Source organism: Eucyclogobius newberryi, unplaced genomic scaffold (genome assembly GCF_026437365.1).
Source record: "Eucyclogobius newberryi isolate DKJ021-1_F unplaced genomic scaffold, fEucNew1.0.hap1 SCAF_16, whole genome shotgun sequence".
In the NCBI taxonomy this organism is placed as follows: Eukaryota; Metazoa; Chordata; class Actinopteri; order Gobiiformes; family Gobiidae; genus Eucyclogobius; species Eucyclogobius newberryi.
The window spans coordinates 3,115,370-3,128,349 of record NW_027315790.1 but is presented as its reverse complement, the minus strand read 5'-3'; the positions used below and the strand labels follow the sequence as shown (position 1 = coordinate 3,128,349).

Below are 12,980 nucleotides of genomic sequence, written 5' to 3'. Positions count from 1 at the left end.
TCTGACCGTCACACGCTCTGACCGTCACACGCTCTGACCATCACACGCTCTGACCGTCACACCCTCTGACCATAACACGCTCTGGTCATCACACGCCTTGACCATCACACCCTCTGGTCATCACACGCTCTGACCATCACACGTTCTGACCATCACACGCTCTGACCATCACACCCTCTGGTCATCACACGCTCTGACCGTCACACGCTCTGACCGTCACACGCTCTGGTCATCACACGCTCTGGTCATCACACCCTCTGACGTCACACGCTCTGACCGTCACACGCTCTGGTCATCACACGCTCTGACGTCACACCCTCTGACCGTCACACGCTCTGACCGTCACACGCTCTGACCATCACACGCTCTGACCGTCACACCCTCTGACCGTCACACCCTCTGACCATAACACGGTCTGGTCATCACACGCTCTGACCATCACACCCTCTGGTCATCACACGCTCTGACCATCACACGTTCTGACCATCACACGCTCTGACCATCACACCCTCTGGTCATCACACGCTCTGACCATCACACGTTCTGACCATCACACGCTCTGGTCATCACACCCTCTGACCATCACACGCTCTGACCATCACACCCTCTGACCGTCACACGGTCTGACCATCACACGCTCTGACCATCACACGCTCTGACGTCACACCCTCTGGTCATCACACGCTCTGACCATCACACGCTCTGACCGTCACACGCTCTGGTCATCACACCCTCTGACCGTCACACGCTCTGACCGTCACACCCTCTGACCGTCACACGCTCTGACCATCACACGCTCTGACCGTCACACGCTCTGACCATCACACGCTCTGACCATCACACCCTCTGACCATAACACCCTCTGACCATAACACGCTCTGGTCATCACACGCTCTGACCATCACACCCTCTGGTCATCACACGCTCTGACCATCACACGTTCTGACCATCACACGCTCTGACCATCACACCCTCTGGTCATCACACGCTCTGACCATCACACGTTCTGACCATCACACGCTCTGGTCATCACACCCTCTGACCATCACACGCTCTGACCATCACACGCTCTGACCATCACACGCTCTGGTCATCACACGCTCTGGTCATCACACCCTCTGACGTCACACCCTCTGACCGTCACACGCTCTGGTCATCACACCCTCTGACCGTCACACGCTCTGACCATCACACGCTCTGACCGTCACACGCTCTGACCATCACACGCTCTGACGTCACACCCTCTGGTCATCACACGCTCTGACCATCACACGCTCTGACCGTCACACGCTCTGGTCATCACACCCTCTGACGTCACACGCTCTGGTCATCACACGCTCTGACGTCACACGCTCTGACCATCACACCCTCTGACCATAACACGCTCTGGTCATCACACGTTCTGACCATCACACCCTCTGACCGTCACACGCTCTGGTCATCACACGCTCTGACGTCACACGCTCTGACCATCACACCCTCTGACCGTCACACGCTCTGGTCATCACACCCTCTGACGTCACACGCTCTGACCATCACACCCTCTGACCATAACACGCTCTGGTCATCACACGTTCTGACCATCACACCCTCTGACCGTCACACGCTCTGGTCATCACACGCTCTGACCGTCACACGCTCTGACCATCACACCCTCTGGTCATCACACGCTCTGACCATCACACGTTCTGACCATCACACGCTCTGACCATCACACGTTCTGACCATCACACGCTCTGGTCATCACACGTTCTGACCATCACACGCTCTGGTCATCACACCCTCTGACCATCACACGCTCTGACCATCACACGCTCTGACCATCACACGCTCTGACCGTCACACCCTCTGACCATCACACGCCTTGACCATCACACCCTCTGGTCATCACACGCTCTGACCATCACACGTTCTGACCATCACACGCTCTGACCATCACACCCTCTGGTCATCACACGCTCTGACCATCACACGTTCTGACCATCACACGCTCTGGTCATCACACCCTCTGACCATCACACGCTCTGACCATCACACGCTCTGACCATCACACGCTCTGGTCATCACACGCTCTGGTCATCACACCCTCTGACCGTCACACGCTCTGACCATCACACGCTCTGACGTCACACCCTCTGGTCATCACACGCTCTGACCATCACACGCTCTGACCGTCACACGCTCTGGTCATCACACCCTCTGACCGTCACACGCTCTGACCGTCACACCCTCTGACCGTCACACGCTCTGACCGTCACACGCTCTGACCGTCACACGCTCTGACCATCACACGCTCTGACCATCACACCCTCTGACCATAACACCCTCTGACCATAACACGCTCTGGTCATCACACGCTCTGACCATCACACCCTCTGGTCATCACACGCTCTGACCATCACACGTTCTGACCATCACACCCTCTGACCATAACACGCTCTGGTCATCACACGCTCTGACCATCACACCCTCTGGTCATCACACGCTCTGACCATCACACGCTCTGACCATCACACGTCCTGACCATCACACGCTCTGGTCATCACACCCTCTGACCATCACACGCTCTGACCATCACACGCTCTGACCATCACACGCTCTGGTCATCACACGCTCTGGTCATCACACGCTCTGGTCATCACACCCTCTGACCGTCACACGCTCTGACGTCACACCCTCTGACCGTCACACGCTCTGGTCATCACACCCTCTGACCGTCACACGCTCTGACCATCACACCCTCTGACCGTCACACGCTCTGGTCATCACACGCTCTGACGTCACACGCTCTGACCATCACACCCTCTGACCATAACACGCTCTGGTCATCACACGTTCTGACCATCACACCCTCTGACCGTCACACGCTCTGGTCATCACACGCTCTGACGTCACACGCTCTGACCATCACACCCTCTGACCATCACACGCTCTGACCATCACACGTTCTGACCATCACACGCTCTGACCATCACACGTTCTGACCATCACACGCTCTGGTCATCACACGTTCTGACCATCACACGCTCTGGTCATCACACCCTCTGACCATCACACGCTCTGACCATCACACGCTCTGACCATCACACGCTCTGGTCATCACACGCTCTGGTCATCACACCCTCTGACCGTCACACGCTCTGACGTCACACCCTCTGACCGTCACACGCTCTGGTCATCACACCCTCTGACCGTCACACGCTCTGACCATCACACGCTCTGACCGTCACACGCTCTGACCATCACACGCTCTGACGTCACACCCTCTGGTCATCACACGCTCTGACCATCACACGCTCTGACCATCACACCCTCTGGTCATCACACCCTCTGACCGTCACACGCTCTGGTCATCACACGCTCTGACGTCACACCCTCTGACCGTCACACGCTCTGGTCATCACACGCTCTGACGTCACACGCTCTGACCGTCACACGCTCTGACCGTCACACGCTCTGGTCATCACACGCTCTGGTCATCACACCCTCTGACCGTCACACGCTCTGGTCATCACACGCTCTGGTCATCACACCCTCTGACGTCACACCCTCTGACCGTCACACGCTCTGGTCATCACATGCTCTGACCGTCACACGCTCTGACCGTCACACGCTCTGGTCATCACACGCTCTGACCATCACACGCTCTGACGTCACACGCTCTGACCGTCACACGCTCTGGCCATCACACGCTCTGACGTCACACGCTCTGACCGTCACACGCTCTGGCCATCACACGCTCTGACGTCACACGCTCTGACCGTCACACGTTCTGACCGTCACACGCTCTGACCGTCACACGCTCTGGTCATCACACGCTCTGGTCATCACACCCTCTGACCATCACACGCTCTGACCGTCACACGCTCTGACCATCACACGCTCTGGTCATCACACGCTCTGACGTCACACCCTCTGACCGTCACACGCTCTGACCATCACACGCTCTGACCATCACACGCTCTGACGTCACACGCTCTGACCGTCACACGCTCTGGTCATCACACGCTCTGACGTCACACGCTCTGACCATCACACGCTCTGACCGTCACACGCTCTGACCGTCACACGCTCTGGTCATCACACCCTCTGGTCATCACACGCTCTGACGTCACACCCTCTGACCGTCACACGCTCTGGTCATCACACGCTCTGACCGTCACACGCTCTGACCGTCACACGCTCTGACCATCACACGCTCTGGTCATCACACGCTCTGACCGTCACACGCTCTGACCATCACACGCTCTGACCATCACACGCTCTGACCATCACACGCTCTGACGTCACACGCTCTGACCATCACACCCTCTGGTCATCACACGCTCTGACCATCACACGTTCTGACCATCACACGCTCTGGTCATCACACCCTCTGACCATCACACGCTCTGACCATCACACGCTCTGACCATCACACGCTCTGGTCATCACACGCTCTGGTCATCACACCCTCTGGTCATCACACGCTCTGACGTCACACCCTCTGACCGTCACACGCTCTGGTCATCACACGCTCTGACCGTCACACGCTCTGACCGTCACACGCTCTGACCATCACACGCTCTGGTCATCACACGCTCTGACGTCACACCCTCTGACCGTCACACGCTCTGACCATCACACGCTCTGACCATCACACGCTCTGACGTCAGACGCTCTGACCATCACACGCTCTGACCATCACACGCTCTGGTCATCACACGCTCTGGTCATCACACGCTCTGGTCATCACACGCTCTGGTCATCACACGCTCTGACCATCACGGGAGACTTTATATTTGCTTCACTAGTTTATGGGACTAAAAGCATTTGCTCAAAGTGGTGTCATGTGTCCAGTTCTTCAGATGTGTCATGTTTGAGTGTTGCCGTGGAGACGAGTGCTAATGAAGGGTGAGTTCTGACTGTGGGGCCCACACACAGGAGAGGCCCCGTGTCCAGACAGAGTCCAGAGAGAGTCACATGAGGAGGGACAGAAGGTGTGAGGGGCTCTTTATCTTTTGGGGCGGTCGATGTCGTCGATGGCCGCCAGGAGCTTCTGCCGCGCCCTCTTGTTGATGTGGGAGCCCAGACACACGGTGACCAGGTTCGCCAGCTGCTTCATGGAGTATTCCTGAGGCACAAAACACATTATGATTGGCTCTTCACCACCGGGGCCCCTGGCGAGGGACTGAGCGGGGCGACTGTACATACTGCTGACACACGGGAAGTACAATCACAGCTTTCATGTTCTATAGATGCAGCGTTAGATCGACAATAGTTTAAGTTAAATAGAGTTTGAGATCAAAACTGGCCGTGGTAAAGGTCACGTTCATTTAGTGCTTTTCTACCTCCAAGGGCTCTGGCCCCGCTCTGGCCCCGCTCTGGCCCCGCTCTGGGCCCGCTCTCACCCGCACTCGCCCGTCGCCAGGCCCCTCCCATCGCTGGGCCCCTCCCGTCCCTCACCCTGTGGTTCTTGATGAACTGCTCCATGTCCCCCTCCGTCAGGTAGTAGGCTTTGATGTATGTCTCCACAAACTCTTTGTCCGGGACGGGACGCAGGTCCGTCAACTTCTCCAGCTTCATCAGGAACTGCTGGAAGTCCAACTGCATCAGCGCACGGCCCTCATTACTGCACTTCTTCACATTAGCATATCTACAGAGGACAGAGGACAGGTCACATCTACAGAGGACAGGTCACATCTCGACAGAGGACAGGTCACATCTCTACAGAGGACAGGTCACATCTACAGAGGACAGAGGACAGGTCACATCTCGACAGAGGACAGGTCTCACAGAGGTTCAGAGGACATGAGTCTTACCCCTCGACCAGAGTGCGGTTGGCCAGTCGGATGCAGTGCTCCCACAGGACGTTGGACACAGCCAGAGGAATGCGCACATGTCTGGACACGTCTGCGAGACGCTGGTGGAACTGCTCAAACTCCTGGACACAGAGACGGGGACATTTAAAGACATTTCCATTCAGAACAGTGTTATTCAGCTCCTTCTTTACATTGACCTCCAGCACAACTCCAGGACCTTAAAGGAGAACTAAGTCATATTTTTACCTTATAACATGTTTGTAAATCTTTGAATTATTGAATATATATTTGAAGTGTCTGTTGTACGTGATTATATAATATAATGCCTTATTTCAATCCAAATAAATCTTTTGCTCGATTTACAAAACACTTTAGGTATGTGTTTCCCAATGGAAAGCACCATCAATAAAGTTATTATTTTTTGTTTGTTTTACTTTAGTTCATCTCCTTGGCTTATGACGGGTAATTCTCGTAATTTAACGAGAATAAAGTTGTAGTTTAGGGGCCGGTTCAAAGTGAGGCGAGTCGTTCACTTTCAGCACCACGGAGAGGACTCAATAGATGAAGTGTTTCCTGGACTTTAAACCGACGTCTTACGTGTGTTTATTACAAGACGCTGCAGCTTAGAAGCTCCTTTCCTGTTACGCACCACGCAGACAGGAGGAGCACGCAGACAGGAGGAGCACGCAGACAGGAGGAGCACGCAGACAGGAGGAGCACGCAGACAGGAGGAGCACGCAGACAGGAGGAGCACGCAGACAGGAGGAGCACGCAGACAGGAGGAGCACGCAGACAGGAGGAGCACGCAGACAGGAGGAGCACGCAGACAGGAGGAGCACGCAGACAGGAGGAGCACGCAGACAGGAGGAGCACGCAGACAGGAGGAGCACGCAGACAGGAGGAGCACGCAGACAGGAGGAGCACGCAGACAGGAGGAGCACGCAGACAGGAGGAGCGTTCACAGTCTTTTTCCCTTCTTCTCCCGGACATGTCGCTGGCTCGTCAGATATGTCGTTAAAACTGTCAAAATGTTCTTAAAATCCTTGGTTTACTTGACAAAAACAGATATTTCTACGTGGGAGGAGACATATTGAAAACATTTAAAACTATATATTGGGGGGGGAAAAGAAGAGGTTGGGATGGCGTTGGATTGACTTTGCTATGGCAGTCCAATATGAAGAGTATGGCATGAGGGCCACACCCAAAAACCCATGCCTGTGAGTTGGAGCGATGTGTCAAAGGGTTTGTGAGAGCTGGAACTACTTTGATACATTTCTATACCTACTTCCTCCTTTGAAAATGAGGACCACCACTTTTAATCTAATCTCTGAGCATCTGAGTCCATTTGTCAGACTAACACTTTGAGCTCATCTCACATGTCACAGTTGGAGTGGCATCAGTGCTTTCTGAAGCCTGGCTGTGGTGTGGCTCTAAACACTGCTGCTGCCTCAGGGCATACACACTGTACAGTGTTATTGTTGGAGATAATATGTCCCGTCACACACATCTGCTGTGGAGCACTGCCAGACGTGTGTCCAATTACACATTCATAAATTCAGGTTGATCACTGGCATTCTTCTGACTCTGATTTGCATATAAAGTGGTGAGGAAATGCAGGCGCACAAATGACTCCATTGAGTGTTCATCTCTTAAACTATTGTGAGGCTGTTGGCGACAAAACCTCTTGGCATTCCCTCTATGCATCTAATAACTTGCATTTTTAATAAGCCATAAGCTCTGTATTTGGTGACAATGTGTTTTTTATGTAAATGCTGCAGTTCTTGGACGCACATAGTTTCATGAATATTTGAGCACACATAAATAGAGCCCTAAGTCCCTGTGAGCCCGACATGTGAGCGCATGGGCCAGGAAGTCCCTGTGAGTCTGACATGTGAGCGCATGGGCGAGGAAGTCCCTGTGAGTCTGAGTTGTTGTGACGTGAGCTAGCTCCGAGCGAGCCCACCAGCCCCCCCCCCCCGCGCCCTCCGGCCGCGCTAAAGTACGGCGTGTCGTCGTTACACGTTTATATACACGTTTATATGAAAGAGGAACTTCACCAACGATCGGGACACGCACTGGAATCGCTTTAAATTAACTTGTTTTGACTTTATTCGGCTGGATTGAGTGTTTTCGTCGTGTCGTTGCGATGTGTCTTGGCTCTGAGTCCCCCGGCTCCGGCCCCGCCCCCCGGCTCCGGCCCCGCCCCCCGGCTCCGGCCCCGCCCCCCGGCTCCGGCCCCGCCCCCCGGCTCCGGCCCCGCCCCCCGGCTCCGGCCCCGCCCCCTGCCCGGGGCTGTACCGCGTTTCCACAAAGGAGGAACTCATGAAACTGCGGAGAACAGTCGTCTTACCCGGAGATCGTCACGTTATCCCGGCGCAATACTGACCTAACCTAATACTGATGTGCAATTCTGTCATATGTGCAATTCATGTGCAATCTATGTGCTGTCGTGACACATATTCATGTGCAATTACTGTCGGGATCACATGAAATGGTATTTATTTATTTATTTGTCTATGGGAGTTTTTATTTATTTATAGGAGATCTTCTACTGAAAGTGTTTTTCAGACTTCCTATAAGTGATCTGTTCTTCTGTATCTACCTCTGTATCTACCTGCGTTGCACCAATGAAATTTCCCCATGTGGGACAATAAAGGAATATCTTATCTTACATGTGAGCGCATGGGCGAGGAAGTCCCTGATCATTTAACACTGGCCATAGTGTTGTTCAGACACACTGTGGTGCACATATCAAAGATCTACACCACAACTCATTCTATTCTCATTTCTTTGCTGGCACAGTGCCTGAGGTAAATATATATCATAGTTTCACATCAGTTAAGCAGAAGTTGCACTCTCAGGGCCGACCTCGGTGCTCTAGATTGCCAGGCTATGGACAAATGCAGAGCCCGGGGTATTCGAAATATTGAGTCACATGGTTTATTTTCTTTTAAAAGATTATTACAGCCTTGTGATGTATGAACAAAGTATTTTTTTTTTTCTTATCTTTTTTGTCCTGCAAGGTCAGACAACTTAATTATAAAAAATATTGGGACTCTTTATGATGGTCCAAGATAGTTCAGTGCATTTCTAGAGAGAGATGTGAAAATGTACCTCACAGCTTCACATATTACATCAAACTCAATTTAGCAGATGATGACAAAGCAGGAACCAGCCTCACAAACACTAATGTCATCAAGCGTCATCCATCTTCAGTGACAGGAGTGAGGGAGTGACAGGAGTGAGGGAGTGACAGGAGTGAGGGAGTGACAGGAGTGAGGGAGTGACAGGAGTGAGGGAGTGACAGGAGTGAGTGAGGACAGAACTGTCCATCAGCAGAACTCAGGGGCACCAGTCTCTTACAACCTGTCCACTGTGTCCTGCCACAACTGATGCAGAGATAAAGAGAAGAATGACAGAAACAAGTGTCTCCATATGTGGAATGTAGAGCGTAGACTCAAATGTGGAGACTTTCAGGGACAAACCTCGGCCTCTGTGGACATCACAGAGAAGCCTCGTGCCTGACCATACTACCATACTGGACATACTGGACATACTGGACATACTGGACATACTGACATACTGACCATACTGGACATACTGGACATACTGGACATACTGGACATACTGGACATACTGACCATACTGACCATACTGACCATACTGGACATACTGGACATACTGACCATACTGACCATACTGACCATACTGACATACTGACATACTGACATACTGACATACTGACATACTGACATACTGACATACTGACATACTGACAATACTGACAATACTGACAATACTGACAATACTGACAATACTGACAATACTGGACATACTGGACATACTGGACATACTGGACATACTGGACATACTGACCATACTGGACATACTGGACATACTGGACATACTGGACATACTGAACATACTGACATACTGACATACTGACCATACTGACCATACTGACCATACTGACATACTGACATACTGAACATACTGACATACTGACCATACTGACCATACTGACCATACTGACATACTGACATACTGACCATACTGACCATACTGACATACTGACATACTGACCATACTGACATACTGCAGATCATGCACAATACAGTGTTTGTTTCCATGCCGATCCTTGGCCTCTGACTCCTTCTATAGAAGTGTGAGCTCTTTGTAGCTCAGTGTTTCTCATGATTGAAGATAAAAGGCAGATAAGTGTAGAATGCTAAAGAGGCACATTACAGGAGCCGCAGGCCTAAATACTGAGGACACAGAGTATTTCACACGGCTGAGCCTGGGCCCAGCGCAGACGCCACTGAATTATTTACACCGAGGATCACAAATTATTCATCCTGAATGACGGGGACATTTCACATTCAGGACGTCACAGGAGCCGCTCCGGGGGCCGCTCCGGGGGCCGCTCCGGGGGCCGCTTATGTCAAGATGTTTATCATTTGATGAAAACACAAACTCAAACTGAACAAGTAATAACTGTCCATCAACAGAGGCGGAGCAATAACAGGAAGATGAATAAAAAACAGTTCCACACAATCTTTAATTTGATGATGTTTTGTCATTAAAAACAAATAAAAATGTTTTACTGGACAAGAAGCTCTGAAAAGTTGACAATTGATTATTATAAATGATTAAATATCAGTCTCTAATAAAAGTGTTTATAGCACAACCTTTCCTAAAAAAGAAAGTGGTATAGACCAGGGGAGAGTCAAGATAAGAAGCAGGAGGAGAGAGTCAAGGCAAGAAGCAGGAGGAGGAGAGAGAGTCAAGGTGAGAAGCAGGAGGAGGAGAGAGAGTCAAGGTGAGAAGCAGGAGGAGGAGAGAGAGTCAAGGTAAGAAGCAGGAGGAGGAGAGAGTCAAGGCAAGAAGCAGAAGGAGGAGAGACAGGCAAGGCAAGAAGCAGAAGGAGGAGAGAGAGTCAAGGCAAGAAGCAGGAGGAGGAGAGCGAGTCAAGGCAAGAAGCAGAAGGAGGAGAGAGAGTCAAGGTGAGAAGCAGGAGGAGGAGAGAGAGTCAAGGTGAGAAGCAGGAGGAGGAGAGAGAGTCAAGGTAAGAAGCAGGAGGAGGAGAGAGTCAAGGCAAGAAGCAGAAGGAGGAGAGAGAGTCAAGGCAAGAAGCAGAAGGAGGAGAGAGAGTCAAGGCAAGAAGCAGGAGGAGGAGAGCGAGTCAAGGCAAGAAGCAGAAGGAGGAGAGAGAGTCAAGGCAAGAAGCAGAAGGAGGAGAGAGAGTCAAGGCAAGAAGCAGAAGGAGGAGAGAGAGTCAAGGCAAGAAGCAGGAGGAGGAGAGAGAGTCAAGGCAAGAAGCAGAAGGAGGAGAGAGAGTCAAGGCAAGAAGCAGGAGGAGGAGAGAGAGTCAAGGTAAGAAGCAGGAGGAGGAGAGAGAGTCAAGGCAAGAAGCAGAAGGAGGAGAGAGTCAAGGCAAGAAGCAGAAGGAGGAGAGAGAGTCAAGGCAAGAAGCAGAAGGAGGAGAGAGAGTCAAGGCAAGAAGCAGGAGGAGGAGAGCGAGTCAAGGCAAGAAGCAGAAGGAGGAGAGAGAGTCAAGGCAAGAAGCAGGAGGAGGAGAGAGAGTCAAGGTAAGAAGCAGGAGGAGGAGAGAGAGTCAAGGCAAGAAGCAGAAGGAGGAGAGAGAGTCAAGGCAAGAAGAAGGAAGAGGAGAGAGAGTCAAGATAAAGAAGCAGGAGGAGGAGAGAGTCATGGTAAGAAGCAGGAGGAGGAGAGTCAAGGCAAGAAGCAGGAGGAGGAGAGAGTCAAGGCAAGAAGCAGAAGGAGGAGAGAGAGTCAAGGCAAGAAGCAGAAGGAGGAGAGAGAGTCAAGGCAAGAAGCAGGAGGAGGAGAGCGAGTCAAGGCAAGAAGCAGAAGGAGGAGAGAGAGTCAAGGCAAGAAGCAGGAGGAGGAGAGAGAGTCAAGGTAAGAAGCAGGAGGAGGAGAGAGAGTCAAGGCAAGAAGCAGAAGGAGGAGAGAGAGTCAAGGCAAGAAGAAGGAAGAGGAGAGAGAGTCAAGATAAAGAAGCAGGAGGAGGAGAGAGTCATGGTAAGAAGCAGGAGGAGAGTCAAGGTGAGAAGCAGGAGGAGGAGAGAGAGTCAAGGCAAGAAGCAGGAAGAGGAGAGAGAGTCAAGGCAAGAAGCAGGAGGAGGAGAGAGTCATGGTAAGAAGCAGGAGGAGGAGAGAGTCAAGATAAGAAGCAGGAGGAGGAGAGAGTCAAGATAAGAAGCAGGAGGAGGAGAGAGAGTCATGGTAAGAAGCAGGAGGAGGAGAGAGAGTCAAGGTAAGAAGCAGTAGGAGGAGAGAAAGTCAAGGTAAAAAGCAGGAGGAGAGTCATGGTAAGAAGCAGGAGGAGGAGAGTGTCAAGGTAAGAAGCAGGAGGAGAGAGTCAAGATAAGAAGCAGGAGGAGAGAGTCAAGGTAAGAAGCAGGAGGAGGAGAGCGAGTCAAGGTAAGAAGCAGTAGGAGGAGAGAGAGTCAAGCTAAGAAGCAGGAGGAGGAGAGAGAGTCAAGGTAAGAAGCAGTAGGAGGAGAGAGTCAAGGTAAGAAGCAGGAGGAGGAGAGAGAGTCAAGGTAAGAAGCAGGAGGAGGAGAGCGAGTCAAGGCAAGAAGCAGAAGGAGGAGAGAGAGTCAAGGCAAGAAGCAGGAAGAGGAGAGAGAGTCAAGGTAAGAAGCAGGAGGAGGAGAGCGAGTCAAGGCAAGAAGCAGAAGGAGGAGGAGAGAGTCAAGATAAGAAGCAGGAGGAGGAGAGAGTCAAGATAAGAAGCAGGAGGAGAGAGTAGAGATAAGAAGCAGGAGGAGGAGAGAGTCAAGGTAAGAAGCAGGAGGAGGAGAGAGAGTCAAGGCAAGAAGCAGGAGGAGGAGAGAGTCAAGATAAGAAGCAGGAGGAGGAGAGAGTCAAGATAAGAAGCAGGAGGAGAGAGTAGAGATAAGAAGCAGGAGGAGGAGAGAGTCAAGGTAAGAAGCAGGAGGAGGAGAGAGTCAAGATAAGAAGCAGGAGGAGGAGAGAGTCAAGATAAGAAGCAGGAGGAGTGAGTCAAGGTAAGAAGCAGGAGGAGGAGAGAGTCAAGGTAAGAAGCAGGAGGAGGAGAGAGTCAAGGTAAGAAGCAGGAGGAGGAGAGAGTCAAGATAAGAAGCAGGAGGAGGAGAGAGTCAAGATAAGAAGCAGGAGGAGAGAGTAGAG

General features: G+C 51.8%; 1 protein-coding gene across 1 annotated transcript in view; it reads right to left on the bottom strand.

The window, feature by feature from the left end:
• Positions 1–4,854: 4,854 nt before the first annotated feature.
• Positions 4,855–12,980, bottom strand: part of vps50 (VPS50 EARP/GARPII complex subunit) — a 79,209-nt gene continuing 71,083 nt past the window's right edge. Inside the window, exons 26-28 of the mRNA XM_072447292.1 lie at positions 5,802–5,923; positions 5,446–5,635; positions 4,855–5,113 (exon numbers count right to left, since the gene is read on the bottom strand). Coding sequence (XP_072303393.1) covers positions 4,994–5,113; positions 5,446–5,635; positions 5,802–5,923 — 432 coding nt within the window. The 3' untranslated portion in view covers positions 4,855–4,993. The remainder of the gene's footprint in view (positions 5,114–5,445; positions 5,636–5,801; positions 5,924–12,980) is intronic.